The following is a 16,269-nucleotide window of genomic DNA, read 5'->3' as shown; positions in this document are numbered from 1 at the left end:
ACAAGGCTCAACGGCCTGGGGACATCTTAGTGACAGGTAAACGAACTTGTCACACAAACGGAATGAGCTATGCCAAGCTGTCTTGCCACCAGGCCTGTGCCTAACAGAACTGCGGCCCCAGGAAGACTCTGTGGTTGTTTCTAAGTAGAATTAGAGTCCCCCAGTCCTGCCCTGAGTCCCCAGCACTAACTCAGCTTGCCCAGCTGTTCTGCCTATGGTGGGTGACAACAGTTCAGATATGCCCTTCTCTTACCTTTTCTTAAAGTTTGTTCTCTTGAAAAACCATTCCATTTTAAGCAGGGAAAAGAAAACAGTCTACTAGAATAAACTTTCAAAGTATTCGTTATTTGCTGTACAAATATACATTTCAACTTTGCAACACTCACTATGGCATCAGCTTCTAACAGAATGACATTCAGTCCGCAACTTCAAGGACACAGCGCGACCCAAATGGGCCCTCTGAGAACTCTCCAACCGACAAATAAACAAACAAAAACCCTGAAGGTGAGCAAGAGGCTCAGGTGTCAGGACGCAGGATCCATGTGCCCCAACACACGCGAACCTGGCTGGATGGCGCGACAGGCTGTCACCGGAGCGCCCAGTCATGCCCGTAGCGTCCAGTCCAGCCACGGGCTCCACTATAGCCTTCTTCTTTTGGGGCCGCTCTCCTCCTTCTCCCATCTCCGCCTGTCCCAGCTAGAGGCCCTGCGGGTGTAGTACCTCTCGTGCCCATCCTCTCTGAAGGCCCTGGCCTCCCTCTGGGGGCACAGCTCCTCTTCCAGTTCATACCTTCTCCTGCTGGTCAGAGCATCAGGGCCAGCACCCGGAGGCCCGCCCTGCCCGTACGGTCTGTGGGTGCTCGGGACAGTTGCTCGGCCAGCGGCCTGCTGCACAGCCCTGCCTGCATCCTGTCGCGCCACAGGAAAGCCGGGCTCTCCTGAGGGGGGTGTGGATCCAGGATGCTGAGGGCTCACTGGCTGAGGCTCCTGTAGGAGAGCCCCCTTGGCCTCGGTGGCCATCCTCCTGAGCAGCCGTGGGTCCCGGAGCTGCTCCTGGCCTGGGAGCCTCTCAGGGATCACGGGAGTCACAGGGTTTCCTTTGGTGTCGGAGAGCGTGTGGTACAGAGAGGATGCAAAGGATGTCCTGGCCAGGCCGCCGTCGATCGCGCTGCTGGGCAGGCCGCCCTGGGGCCTGGCAGCCTCGGGCACGGCGGCCAGCGGGTGGCTCAGGCTTCTCTGGAGCACAGGCTTGAGTTTCAGGATCTTCATGGCATCATGTCTGTAGTTTTTGTCACAGGTCTTGATAATGGCACCACGCTTCTGGGCGTCCTGAATCAGCTGGTTCCAATGCGGATTTTCCTTGAAACAAAAGGGAAAGGCAATTAGGCCCCAAGGAGACACACGGTGAGGGGGCAGGCTGGCAGGCAGCGGCTACCTCTCTGAACAACACGGCCGCCTTCGAGAATGAATGCTTAACAATCCATTTCCCACACGCAAGGCTGAAAGGAAAAGCTAACCCTGAATCCAAGATGACAAAGTCGGTTACTTAAGAAACAACTGCAGCCATTTGCGTCCACTGTCCTGCACCTGCACGGCAGGCGTGGACACGTGGACCTGCCCGGGGCATAGTAGCGCCTAGACAGCTACTGAAAAGTCAGAAACACAGCCCCTTGGCTGGGCTCAGCACGTCCACGGTTACACAGGACCAGGGGTCACTGTCGGGGACGGGGCAGACGCGCGCTTGGTCATATGGAGTGTATCACCAGCCTCACGCAGGCCAGAAGTCCTGAGCGGACCCGGGCCTGCAGGATGACTGCGCAGTCTTACAGAGCCCACATGGCTGAAGCAGTCCCGTCTGCCTTCTGGTCCTTTCCGGGGCAGCGGCAAGGATGGGAAGCCAAGCACGTGGGAGGTGGACCCTGCAGTCTGCGGCTCCCCTGCCTCCTCCTCGGCAGCTTGCTGCTGCGGCACAGCCACCACAACCTGCATCTCCTTAGAAAGCAGCAAACCCTGAGGAAGATGAGGGTATAGGAAGAGGAAGGCGCAGCTGGCCTCCAGCGGGCTCAGGAGGGTGGCTTGCCGCGGGACTCTGTCTGAGTCGGTCAACCAGAGCCCACCCTGCTTCCTCCCCATCTCACCCGGATGTGCTCTGCTTAAGCACACTGCTGACTCCAGGCTGCCCTTCGCTCAGGCAGCAATTACCACGTACCTCTCCTGGGCAAACCTGTGACTGGGCACCATCAGCCATTACGGCACCTCATCTGGAGACAGGTGTCTGGCCTAGCAGTTAAGGTGTGAGGACACTGGCAGATTCCGCCCTTGGCTCTGACCCTGACCCAGCTACCTGCCAACAGAGGCCCTGGAAGGCATCTGGGAGACTTAGCAGACCAGAACACACTCCAGGAAGCTATGTGTTTCTCAAATATAGATTTTTTTTCCATCTTGCCTGAAAACCTTCCATAGGACATATTCAAGCAAGCAAGCACCAGCACTAAGAGGCGTAGAGTGGAGACGAGGAGGGTCTCAGAACAGGGGTGGAGGACACCGCGGGGCCAGAAAATGATGACCTGGGACTGGGAGCCGGAAGTCAGGGACTGCAGCCGTGGCTCAGTCCACGGTTTCATTTGTACTCTTGCACGTAAGTGTGTACCAAGAGATGTGAGAGCACAGCGAAAGCCCTAAGATGATCCTTTCAAGAAAGAGATCAAAGCTGAAAGTGTAACTAAAGCACCGTCGCACTTTGTGAACGGCACACAGCCTTGCTGAGCGTGGCGGCAGCAGCTGGGTTTGGCAAACCTTGCTAGGTGCTGACTCCACACGACAGTCTGGGGCTACCCGAACTCACGGACTGCAGGCAAGCCCCGTGACTGGCAGCTGCAGGCAGGCACACACAAGCACACCCAGGCTCCCACTGGGCTCCTGAGGCCCTGGCCCGGGGAAGCAGACGCTCTATTTCTGCCAAGCCTATTGCACTAATCTTGGTCCTTAATCTAATCCTAAAGACTCAAAACTGGTTCTGAGGAGGAACTATTCATCTTGGCTTCTCACAGTAAGTCAGGCACCGAGGAAATGATTCCATTTCTTCAAGGGAAACTAGATTGAAGATTTTTTTTAAGATTTATTTTTATTGGAAAGGGCCTGGCGGCATGGCTTAGTAAGTCCTCACCCTGAATGTGCCGGGATCCCATATGAGCACCCATATGGGCGCTGGTTCTAATCCCAGCAGCTCTTCTTCCCATCCAGCTCCCTGCTTGTGGCCTGGGAAAGCAGTCGAGGACGGCCCAAAGCCTTGGGGCCCTGCACCCGTGTGGGAGACCTGGAAGAAGTTCATGGCTCCTGTCTTTGGATCAGCGCAGCACTGGCTGTTGCACTCACTTGGGGAGTGAATCATTGGTTGGAAGATCTTCCTCTCTGCCTCTCCTGCTCTCTGTATATCTGACTTTCCAATAAAAATAAATATATCTTTTAAAAAAAAGATTTATTTTTATTGGAAAGTAAGATTTACAGGGAGAAGGACAGACAGAAAGATCTTTTGTCTGCTGGTTCACTCCCCAAGTGGCTGCAATGGCCAGAGCTGAGCCAATCCAAAGCCAGAAGCCAGGAGCCTCTTCTGAGTCTCCCATGCGGGTGCAGGGGCCCAAGGTTTTGGGCCATTCTTGACTGCTTTCCCAGGCCACAGGCAGGGAGCTGGATGGGAAGCAGAGCAGCAGGGATTAGAACCAGCGCCCATATGGGATCCTAGTGCGTGCAAGGTGAGGACTTTAGCCAGCAGGGGACAATGTGACAATGTCTGCACAGCCCACCGTGCCGTGGGCTCAGGTCAGGAGTCACTCAAGTGAGACATTACTAAGAGCCAAATCTCCAAGAACAAATTAAACATTATCAAAAACTTACAATATGCTTAGGTTTTGTTCAAATGTACAAAGAGTAACCTGTAAGTCTGTTATGTGAATAGCAAAAAAACTGTTTTTTTAACATTCCAATCTTTAGAAAAATTCTTTGTTTTGAGTTAAGCACAAATTCACAGAAGCCCAACAGTGAGCTGCACAGCAGGCCGGCCCAGGGACTTTACCTACACCAACAGGAAGGGAAGCACCACGTCAGGGACAGAAAAGACTCCTGCAATCTCCACGTCTTACAATGTCAGCGGATGAGAAACACTCCCTAGTGACCCGCACACTCAGGACATGCTTTTCATACGAATTCTTGCGGGCGCACAGCACCGCAGCAGGCCAGAGCGTGGACTGCACTGCCCTCTGGTGGCACTCACCTAAACGGGGACGTCACGAGCGGACTGCTCTCTTTGGAAGGATGAGCTTGTGGAACAGACAAGCCGGTGCTGCACAGCTGGGACGCAGTCCCAGGGCAGGCCTGCGGGAGCGGGAGGGCCTGTTCTGGTAGAGGCGGGCTCCAGGCCAGCGCACTGAGGCCACACTCAGTGAACAGCACTGAGCTGGGTGCCTGAAGCCCAGCCTGGACCTCTCACGCCCTCTGGTGGACAGCTCGAGCATTCACTAAAAGCCATGTGTGCATTTATTACACCCTCTAATCCTGTGGCTTCCAGGTATGCACCTACCATAAGGGTCCTCAGATGCCCAAGGATAAAGAGGCTGTACTTGGCTCGCGTGATAGTGACATTCAATCGCTGCAAACTTGCCAGGAACCTAAGCAATAAAAAAAAAAATTATTCCATCTACAGAACCACTTAGCACACTTACAAGACACGTACAATGTTTTCATCAGCTTCTCCAGTGCTCCTTCCACTTCCTTAATCATGGGCACTCAGGCCTGGCATGATGGCTCAAATTCACTAATTCCCCCCTGGAAACACGGGCATCCCATATGAGCGCCAGTTCATATCCTGGCTGTTCCACTTCCCCTCCAGCTCCCTGCCTGTGGCCTGGGAAAGCAGTCGAGGACGGCCCAAAGTCTTGGGACCCTGCACCCGTGTGGGAGACCCAGAAGAAGCTCCTGGCTTCAGATGGGCTCAGCTCCAGGCATTGCAGCCATTTGAGCGAGCCAGCAGATTTGGAAAATGTCTTTTCTCCTCTCTTTAAATCTGCCTTTGCAACAGAAATAAATAAATCTTTTTAAAATAATCCCAGTGCTAGGCCCGGAGGCATAGCCTAGGAGCTAAAGTCCTCGCCTTGAATGCCCCAGGATCCCATATGGGCGCCGGTTCTAATCCCGGCAGCTCCACTTCCCATCCAGATCCCTGCTTGTGGCCTGGGAAGGCAGTCAAGGACAGCCCAAAGCTTTGGGACCCTGCACCTGTGTGGGAGACCCAGAAGTTTCTGGCTCCTGTCTTTGGATCGGCATAGCATCGGCCGTTGCAGTCACTTGGGGAGTGAATCATTGGATGGAAGATCTTCCTCTGTCTCTCCACCTCTCTGTATATCTGCCTTTCCAATAAATAAATAAATCTTTAAAAAAAAAATCCCAGTGCTACCTTAACTGTGCCCCCACCCAGGGCCCATAGGAGCAGCTCCCACACAAAGCAGGGTGGAGTCAAAGCCCTGGTGCTTCACTGCCCAGGGATGAGATACTTAGAGATTCTATGTTTAGAATGCTTATTTGAAAGGCAGAGCCACAAAGGAATGGGGAGAAGCAGACAGAGATCTTGACCTTGCTGGTTCACTCCCCCAGATGGTCGTAACGGTCAGGCTGAAGTCCAGTTACCTGGACCGCCTCCCACGGCTTTTCGGGCACATCCGCACGGAGCTGTGACACAAGCGCAATAGCCGGGACTTGAACCCACACTGAAATGCGACACTGACACTCCAGGCAGTGGCTAAGCCACTGCTAACTCCAGTGCAAGTTGAAAGTACTCAGAAAATACCCTAGGGGCAGAGCCACGCATCCCAGCGTTAGGCTGCCTGCAGCCGCCATCATAGCACCTGCATCGGGTCCCTGGTGGATCCCTGGTGGGTCCCTGGTGGGTCCCTGAGCCCATCCCCTGCTAATGAGAACCGCACAAGCAGCACTGCAGGCTGCAACGTTCCAGTTCTGGCTTTGCCATGGGGAAACCCGGCCCAGGGTGCTTGGGAATGAATCAGCAGATGAAAGTTTGTCCTCTGTTAATTTCTGCTTTGTTGCCTCTTAAAAATGATTTAGTACCCTTAAAAATACACAAATTCCATTATTCATAAATTTGAATCTGCATATGTGGTTCAGATCCTGTGGCATTAGCACAGATGTACGCAGGCACTGAGTGGTTGGATGCTAAGCGGCCTTCACACGGGCACGCGGCCTGTCCCAAGGGGCTGGGCAGTTACCTTCACTTTCTGTAGGAATTAACAACCCAAATTAGCAACCTGCAATGCACACTCTATCTGCTTTCAATGAGAGAGAACGCGTCACGACCCCAAGGCCCCAGAGACCAAGGGAATGCCCTGCCCCTCTGTACCCTCAGTATGTGATGTCACAGCGAGAGAAGAAAACCACCTCAGGACAGTGACAGAGCTCTGTGAAACACCGAACCCAACCACTCAGCTCACTTACCAAAACACCTGCAGGGATTTCAAAAAATTTTTGCATCAAAATAAAATATTCTAATTTCATTTTTCCGCAAGCTTTTCAAAGTTCAAAGTTGACAGGACAGTAAGAAAAAAAGCTCAGTTTACCTGCAAGTCAGACAACTTCATGCTAATGAAGGAATTTTTTTTAACAGAAAATAAAACAAATGGTGGTGATCTCAATGGTGATTGGTGATGGATCTGGGCCTGGTCCACTGGCAGCTGACCAAAGCACAGGCACTTACTCACCCAATGGAGCCTTGCAGAGCATTGGCCCGGACACAGGTAACGATGACGCAGTCCTTCTGCCGCCCCTGGAAGGCGTCCACCGTGTCCACTTCCGCTGGTCTACGTAGCAGAGAAACAGTGACTCTAAGTAAAATCAGCCTTCAACACAGAGTCACATCAAAGCATTCCAAAGAACCATTCGCCATGATACTTCCGCGGTTAGTCCCAACCTCGCCCTCACCCCATGCCCTGGCAGTCACTAACCAATTTACTGTCTCTACAAAGATTTTTCTATACTGGAAATTTCATATGTGAATGGGATCATCACGACATGGCCTTCCAGGGCTGGCTCCTTTCCCCAACACACTTCCAGTTTTCTAGCTCGAGGCTCGTTGAGTACTTCCTGTTGGTTATTTCATTGCCCAGCCCTATCACGATTTATTACCCATTGACAACTGAAGGGTATTTAGGCTGCTTCCACTTCATGTATATTACGACTAATGCTGTGATCATCAGGTATTTATGCGAACTTTTTTCAAAAAAATCTTTCATGTATTTGAAAGGCAGTGTTAGAGATGGATTTTCCCATCAGCTGGCTGCCTGTCCGTGCATCAGTCAGGGCTGGGCCGGGTCTCCCCCGGAGCGGCAGCGACCCAGCACACTTGGGCCATTAGCTGTGGGCCTTTCAGGTGCATGCGCAGGAGGATGCATCACAGGACGACCTGCAACTCAAACCAACACTCCGCCTTGGGATGTGGCCGTCTCAAGCTCTGGCTTAGCAATGCCCAGGCCTATCTGAATATTCCTTCCAGTTTTTACAGGCGTGTAACTAGGAGTGGACGTTCTGGGTCTACCAGTCTACACACACCATGTCGGGGGCCAGGCAAAGCGGTGTCTAATCACTCCTTGCCTTACAGCCTCGCAGCAGTGTGCTGGTTGTGAAATTGTGCTCATCACAGTGCGATATAGTCTCCCTTGCTGTGATCTACACTTTCTTCACACTCACGTCTTTACTGATGAGTAGCCATTTCTGTATCTTCTTCTACAATATTTTCAAATCCTGGGCCTGGCATGTTGGCTCAATGGTTAAATCCTCCCCTTGCAAGCACTTGCAAGCACTAGGATCCCATATGGATGCCAATTCATGTCCCGGCTGCTCCACTTCCTATCCAGCTCCCTGCTTGAGGCCTGGGAAGGCAGTCGAGGACGGCCCAAAGCCTTGGGATCCTGCACCGCACGGCAGACCAAGAAGAAGCTCCTGGCTCCTGGCTTCAGATCGGCTCAGCCCCAGTCATTGTGGTCACTTGGGGAGTGAACCAGCAGACAGGTGATCTTGGCCTCTCCTTCTCTCTGTAAATCTGACCTGCCTTTCCAATAAAAATAAATTTTTTTTTCAAAAAGGGTAAAATCTTTTGCCAATTTCAAAAACTCCCTGTTCCTGCTGGACTTTCAGAATCCCTCACATCATCCAGACTCGAGCCTCCTGTTAGACACACAGTGGCACCTATTTTCTCTCATTATCGTCTTCTCTGAATTGTGTCCTCTGACATAGAAAAGCCTTTCATTTTTATGAAGTGCACTTTACCCATTTTCCCTCTGGTTATTTTGTGTTGTAGAATATCTAAAAATCTGTTGCTAATTTGATGCCACTGAGACGTCCCTCCATATTTGTTCATGATCTTTCTAATTTCCGGACAACAGAAAGGCAGCTGAAGTTCTGGTGGTTACTGAGCTGAACTTGGAGATCAGCCTGGATGCCCCACCTTGCCAAGAGCAAGCCTTCTACCCCGAGAATATGTCTATGTAGGTAAATTTCCTTCAACATTTACAGTGTACAAGTCTCTGACCTATTATATCTACATGTGTTTTTTCTTCTTAACAGGATTTATTTATTTGAAAGGCAAAGAGACACAGAGGTCTTCCATCCTTTAGTCCCCAATGATCATGACAGCCAGGGCTCAGCCAGGGCTCAGCCAGGGCCCCTCCAAGCAGTAAGGACACAGGTGCACAGTCAGGAGTGGAACCCGCACCACGTGCCACAAGGGAGGGTCCAAGCACTTTCTTTTTCATACTATTATAAATGGGATTGTTTGTAATTACTTTTTTTTTTTTTAAGATTTATTTTCATTACAAAGTCAGATATACAGAGAGGAGGAGAGGCAGAGAGGAAGATCTTCCATCCCATGATTCACTCCCCAAGTGAGTACAAAGGCCAGTACTGTGCCGATCCGAAGCCCATCTGAAGCCAGGACCTTCCTCCAAGTCTCCCACAGGGGTGCAGGGTCCCAAGGCTTTGGGCTGTCCTTGACTGCTTTCCAGGCCATAAGCAGGATGGGAAGAGGAGCTGCCAGGATTAGAACCGGCGGCCATATGGGATCCCGGGGCGTTCAAGGCGAGGACTTTAGCTGCTAGGCCACCAAGCCGAGCCCTGTAATTACTTCCATATTATTTACTTGTAGCACAGAGACAAATAATAGACCTGCGGTAAACTGATCCATTATCTCCTAACAACTTTGCTAAGTTAAAGGTGTCTGTACGGATTTGCTAGTGTTTCTATAAATGGATCAGGCCATCCTCTACAAAAAACATAGTTTCTTTTCTTCTTTGCCAATATAAAAACACTGTTTCTTTTTTAGCTGATCTGGCTAGAATCTACAAATACAAGTAGCAACAGTACGCCCTCATCAGGGATATGAGAGGAAAGGTTTTGGGGCCTCACCATTGAGTACACCTGCGCAGGCCCAGCTCCTGCAGCTGCCTGCGTCTGCTTGCCCGTGACAGGGCACTGGGCAGCACTGGAGGCGCTGTCTCCGTCTGTGCAGCCACCACACTACGCCAGCCCTCCCCTCACGGATTCAGGCCATCCCACGCGGACTTCCTCATGTTCAGCACTGCATTCCTGGGACTGCCCACGCAGCTGGGACCCACAGAATCCCTTCACAATGCTGCACCCCTGCCCTGTGCCGGAGGGTTTCTGCACCTGCACTCGCAGGCGCCGTCAGCCTGTCCCGGTTGTCTGGCTTCGGTGCGTAAGGGCAGCACCAGCTCATAAAGCTAGCGAGGGGTCTGGAGGACCGCTGTGACTTGTTTCAGGACTTGCTGGGACTCACCTGGGAAGCCTGCTACTGGGCGTTTCCACTATCAGGAAGTACTTGATGACTAACTCAGAATCTCAGCTTGTTGTATACATCTGCTCACTTTTTTCCTAGAGTCAATTTCAGTAACCTATATGTTTGTTTCTAGGTTAAAAAACAGCTAAATTGGGCCAGGCACAGTGGCCTAGTGGCTAAAGTCCTTGCCTTGCATGCACCGGATCCCATATGGACCCAAGTTCGTATCCTGGCCTCCCCACTTCCCATCCAGCTCCCTGCTTGTCCTGGGAAAGCAGTTGAGGACGGCCCAGAGCCTTGGGACCCTGTACCCGTGCAGGACACCTGGAAGAGGCTCCAGGCTTCAGATCAGATCGGCTCCAGCTGTTGCAGCCACTTGGGGAGTGAACCAAAGGACAGAAGAGCTCTCTCTCTGTCCTTTTCTCTGTATATCTGCCTTTCCAATAAAAAAAAAATTTAAAGAAACAGCTGAATTAAAATATTTCTAATATTTAACCTCTATCGTTGGCATAAGGGGGCCAAAAATAATGTTCAGGCCGCTGCCAGCACCCCCTTTAGAGACTGCTTCAAGTGCCGGCTGCTCCACTTCAGATCCCGTTTCCTGCTGGCGCACCTGAGAAAGCAGTGGAGGCTAGCCCCAGAGCGCGGGCCCTGCACCCAACACGGCAGACTCAGATGGAGTTGCCCTTCTGGCCTGGATCACTCTTAGATGTTGAGGTCATTTGGTGAGAGAGCTGGTACATGGAAGATCTCAGTGTTTCTCCCTTTCTGTCACGCTGCCTTTCAAAAACACAAATAATCCAAAAATAGATAAATAAAATCTTCACACTATAAATAAAGGCAATAAAAGGGTTACCTAATGTATTCAGAGTAAACCATGACTGCGCTGGCTTTCCAGGCACCACTATCAGGTGAACATACCATAGCACTTGACATCCCAACCACCAGGAGGCTGGAGGGGCACCCAGCATCACACGTTCATTACGGTCAGTGCCCAATCCCCTCGTGCCACGTGTCCCACTCAGGAATCCTTTCCTTCCTGCCTTTTAAGCAACAGTCCCACAGTATTTGGAAGGACAGCTCACCCTTTTCTATCAAACTCTCGGTCCAGATCCTTCTGTATCATCGTCTTCTGAGCCTTGTAGTGGGTTATGATGCCGATGTTCCGAAAAGTAACATCCTTTCTTTTGTCTTTAATAAGCTTAATTATCTCCATCACCAACTTTATTTCTTGAATGTTCACATATGAGCTAAATAAGATGAAAAAGAAAACATCAAAATTGACAGGAGTCCAACTGCTAACTAGGTCCCACGTAGTCTGTCCCCTGACAGCAGGAGGGAAGGCTGACTCAAGTGGATATGCGCATCATAGCACGTCTAAACAACAAACAACGCACAAACACAAACGTGTTTGAGCCCAGAGCTTGGAGTCAACAGAACACTACACATCAACTGCCTCTGTTAAAGCAGACAGCGATGATCAGAATGCTGCTTCTAACAGTGCAGACATGGACAGCAAATACCTCACAGGAACTAAAGACTTGCTACTTTCCAAACACTGGAGGACTTCACATGTATTCCTTCTAGAAGAGCCTGCTCATGGCCACACCCCATGCCACCAAGAGCTGTCTTCTATTGGCTAAGCGGGAGTGACGCTACCAGAGCTCAATACCGGGGTGTGGCAGGCCCATGTCCTCATCGTCACCCACGCTGGCCTCAGATTCCCAATTGCACTTCTGCTCACTGCTATTCCCGACCAACAGGACAGGCGCACCCTGCTGCTGTAACACCCACTCTCCCACCTGGGGCTGGGCAGACAGAGACAACCCAGACAGCCATCTCTGCTACCCCCCAAACCCTTTTCTTAAGTCATATTCCTGGTTAGGCCTCTCTGCTCAAGAGGCAGAGGTATGCATAGTGTTTTTACTGTCCATCTGAACAGAAATCTCGCATGCATCTGGGGACCATCGCTGGGAAGTGCAGGAAGAACGCACTCATTGTCCCGTCTCTCGGAACCATCTCCAACATCAAACACGAGGTAAGGCTGGAACGGCCAGTCTGATGAACATCGGCTGCTCTCAGTCAGTCTGTAAAACATCAGCCACCATTCAAAATGTGAGTTATGAAGGAATATTTCATCGTTACTTCTACTTGTCTCCTACTTGGGGAGAGGGAGCTGGGAAGAGCAAGGGAGACGTTCCTTTACCGAAGTGACTCTGCCAATGGCAGATCCAAACAGTTTTTCTACTCCAATGCTAGGGAGAATTATCTATGTAATTAAAGCATGAAACCTATAAATGGAAAATTACTTATAGCTTTAAAAAAAAAAAAAAAAGCAAAGCATGTCCCGCAACCCCAGCCAGCGCCCAGTGACCCGGCTCGGAAGGGCTGGCAGCACAGCCAGTGACCTACAACACGGCCACCGCCCATTTCCACCTCACAGCAGCATGCGTGATCTTTGTTTCCCTTTTTTTAAAACTGTATTTGCAGCAACCAATATGGTTTCTATAATTAGAGAAAATTACTAAACCTCTGTGACTTAGGCTCATACGAGACTCGAGAACACAGTAAAACACATCTTTCTACTAAGCAGCTATACTTACAAAAAGTCAGCTTGCAAGCAGCAAACAAACCCACCTGCTGGTCTTCAAGTTCCTGTTGTAAATGTAATTAGAAGGGAAGAGGCAAATGTCCGGGTGCATTCGGTACTGGACAGTCAGCTGTAAAATGGGCAGTCTGCTAATCACGTTTTGCTCCACGCATTCTTCCAGCAGTTTATAAAAGCGAGCCATCATCGACTGGTCATAGCCATACTCCTGTGCTTTCTGAGACACAGAAAATAAAGTCACAATTCTCAAGAGTTTAGCTCTACTTTCCCTACAGGTGTAACAGTAAGGGTCAGGTGATGCAAGATCACCAAAACCACAGACTCAGAGATGTTTCCAACAGGAAACTGTCAGAGTCACAGTTTTCGCTACAAGTTTGGGTATCGCCCATCCTTCTTTTTTTTGTTTATTTATTTTTTTCATTACAAAGTCAGATATACAGAGAGTAGGAGAGACAGAGGAAGATCTTCCGTCCGATGATTCTCTCCCCAAGTGAGCGCAATGGCCAGTGCTGCGCCGATCCAAAGCCAGGAGCCAGAAACTTCTTCTGGGTCTCCCACATGGGTGCAGGGTCCCAAGGCTTTGGGCCGTCCTCGACTGCTTTCTCAGGCCACAAGCAGGGAGCTGGATGGGAAGTGGAGCTGCCAGGATTAGAACTTGTGCCCATACAGGATCCGGGCGTATTCAAGGAAAGGACTTTAGCCACTAGGCCACAGCACTGGGCCCAGGGTATCTCCTATTCTAAACAAACCACTCACACACCACTTACGAAATGATGGGATTCTTGCAAAAGCTGTTTTCATGCAAACAGAAAGAAATCTGAAAAAAATTAGTAATAAAGCAAAGGAATAAACACAGATTTGAACAAATTATTACTGGCTATATTCTCACAAATAAAAATGTTGAGTGGGCCCGGCACGGTGGCACAGTGGTTAAGGTCCTCGCCTTGCATGCCCGGGATCCCATATGGGTGCCGGTTCTAATCCCAGCAGCCCCGCTTCCCATCCAGCTCCCTGCCTGTGGCCTGAGAAAGCAGTCGAGGACGGCCCAAAGCTTTGGGACCCTGCACCCGTGTGGGAGACCCGGAAGAAGTTTCTGGCTCCTGTCTTTGGATCGGCACAGCACTGGCCGTTCTATAGCACTTGGGTTCTATTCCCAGCAGCCCTGCTTCCCATCCAGCTCCCTTCTTATGGCCTGGGAAAGTAGTCAAGGATGGGCCTGGCGCGATAGCGCAATGGTTAAGGTCCTCGCCTTGCACATGCTGGGATCCCATATGGGCGCCGGTTCTAATCCCGGCAGCCCCGCTTCCCTTCCAGCTCCCTGCCTGTGGCCTGGGAAAGCAGTCGAAGACGGCCCAAGGCCTTGGGACCCTACACCAGCGTGGGAGACCCAGAAGAGCTCCTGGCTCCTTAACATCGGCTGTTGCGCTCACTTTGGGAGTGAATCATTGAATGGAAGATCTTCCTCTCAGTCTCTCCTCACTGTGTATACGCCTTTCCAATAAAAATAAAAAAATATTTATTTAAAAGACGTAATAAAAGAAAGAAAACAACAGAAAGATCTTCCCACTTGCTTGTTCACTCACTAAACTACAACATCTGAGGCTGGGCCCGGCTGATGCCAAGAACCAAGAACTCTACCCACTTGGGTGCCAGGGACTCAAGCACATCGGCCACCTGCTGCCTTGCAGGCACACTGGCAGGGCACCGGATTGGAAGCAAAGCAGCCCAGACTCAAGCCAGTTCTCTGATATGGCATACAGGTGCTGCAAGTAATGGCTTAACTCCGCATGTCACAATACAGGCCCAGAGTCTGTCATTTTTTACAACAATTTTTTCTCTTTATAATGCCCCCTAATTTGCATGCACATAAATCTGTCAGGAAGTTGGAATTCTCTGCATTGCTTTTTTTTTTTTTTTAAGATTTATTTTTATTATTTTTTATTGGAAAGGCGGATATACAGAGAGGAGAGACAGAGAGGAAGATCTTCCATCCCATGATTCACTCCCAAAGTGAGCGCAACGGGTCGATACTACCCCGATCTGAAGCCAGGAGCCTCTTCCGGGTCTCCCACGCGGGCGCAGGTTCCCAAAGCTTTGGGCCGTCCTCGACTGCTTTCCCAGGCCCCAAGCAGGGAGCTGGAAGGGAAGCAGGGCTGCCGGGATTAGAACCGGCGCCCATATGGGATCCCGGGCGTGCAAGGCGAGGACCTTTAACCACTTGCGCCACCGCGCCGGGCCCTGCATTGCTTTTAAAGTGCTGTTACATTCTGCTGTGTTCCTGCGCCTGCCCCGGCCTTCAGCAGGGGATCTGTCTCTGAGCCTCAGGCTCATCGGGCCACGCACACAGAACCACAGCCAGCAGCACAGCCAGCAGCCAGCAGCACAGCCAGCAGCCAGCAGCCAGCAGCACAGCCAGCACAGCCAGCAGCCAGCAGCACAGCCAGCAGCCAGCAGCACAGCCAGCAGCCAGCAGCACAGCCAGCAGCGTGGGCAGGGATTTGCACTAAGACCCAAACAGCGCTTCTCTTTCCTTGTTTACTGTTTACCTTTCCCTGTGAGAGACAACCCAAGAAACACACCACCCTTCCAAGACACTAAAGAAAACAAAGCCCTTTCCACTGACCAGCAACCCAAACCAAGGGCTCACCATGGAAATGACGGTGGGAGGAAGCTGCTTCGGGTCCCCGACAAGGATCAGCTTATTGCAGCGATGGATCAGTGGGGTAAGCGTCTCCACCTCACAAGACTGTCCGGCCTTGGTAAATTCAGAAGGGCAACAAAGTTTTCATTATTTTTCCTATTAATTTATACACATTAGATTTATTCAATTCATTCTCAATATTCTGAACACTGCCCTGTACTATCACTGAAAGTTCCTTTTTTTATTAGAAAATAAAGCAGAACAAAGAACAACAAAACCAATTTCCTGTGGGGGCTCACATGTGCGCACACGCGCGCATACACACACATCAAGCAGGTATTTTGCAGCAGCCAGCAGGAGTGTTCCATTCCTGGGGAAGCACCCCAAGCCAGAAGGCCCCTCCTGTGTGCAGTTTGTGGTCTCACCCTGCTGGACACCCCGGGACACTGCATTCTCCTGGGCTCTGTGGTTGCGGCATCAGGTGAGGCCTGAACCGTGTCGCCCATCTTCGCTGTGTCTCAACAGACACAAGCTGGCTTGAATATTTTGGTTTTTTTTTTTTTAAAGATTTATTTATTTATTGGAAAGGCAGATATACAGAGAGGAGGAGAGACAGAGGAAGGTCTTCCGTCCAATGGTTCACTCCCCAAGTGACCACAACGGGCAGAGCTGAACTGATCGGAAGCTAGGAGCCAGGAGCTTCCTCCAGGTCTCCCATGCAAGTACAGGGTCCCAAGGCTCTGGGCCGTCCTCGACTGCTTTCCCAGGCCACAAGCAGGGAGCTGGATGGGAAGTGGAGCTGCCGGGATTAGAACCGGCGCCCATATGGGATCCCGGAACCTTCAATGCGAGGACTTTAGCCACTAGGTCACGCCACCGGGCCCGAACATTTTGTTTCTTCCACTATTTCATCATTTCCATTTCTGTTCTTTCACTCTTTTTTCAGTTTTTTTAATTAATACATATTAAGAGGATGCAAATATGCAACCTTGGATCTCCTGGATCAATCACTTGCATCTCATGCTCCATTTCAGTCTTCTGACAAAGAGTAAGCACCAAACACACGCTTACTCAGTGAGTGAACTAGAGGAGTAAAAGCTGTCACCTGGAGTCTGCAGCTGCCAGCTGCCTAAGGGAGCATGAAGACTACTTCGAGGCTGGGCACTTG

General features: G+C 50.8%; 1 protein-coding gene across 7 annotated transcripts in view; it reads right to left on the bottom strand.

The window, feature by feature from the left end:
• Positions 1-324: 324 nt before the first annotated feature.
• SETX (senataxin) overlaps positions 325-16,269 on the bottom strand; it is a 59,831-nt gene continuing 43,886 nt past the window's right edge. For all 7 annotated transcript variants that reach the window (XM_040963736.1, XM_040963738.1, XM_040963737.1 and 4 more), the window contains 7 exons: positions 15,108-15,215; positions 12,490-12,677; positions 11,847-11,939; positions 10,938-11,102; positions 6,764-6,862; positions 4,576-4,663; positions 325-1,358 (listed from right to left, as the gene is read on the bottom strand). In XM_040963736.1, the coding sequence (XP_040819670.1) occupies positions 639-1,358; positions 4,576-4,663; positions 6,764-6,862; positions 10,938-11,102; positions 11,847-11,939; positions 12,490-12,677; positions 15,108-15,215 (1,461 nt within the window). In that variant the 3' untranslated portion in view covers positions 325-638. The remainder of the gene's footprint in view (positions 1,359-4,575; positions 4,664-6,763; positions 6,863-10,937; positions 11,103-11,846; positions 11,940-12,489; positions 12,678-15,107; positions 15,216-16,269) is intronic.

The sequence above is a fragment of the Ochotona curzoniae genome, unplaced genomic scaffold, assembly GCF_017591425.1.
Source record: "Ochotona curzoniae isolate NIBS_2020 unplaced genomic scaffold, NIBS_Ocur_1.0 scaffold_3208, whole genome shotgun sequence".
Lineage (NCBI taxonomy): Eukaryota > Metazoa > Chordata > Mammalia > Lagomorpha > Ochotonidae > Ochotona > Ochotona curzoniae.
This window is presented reverse-complemented; position numbering and strand designations above follow the sequence as displayed.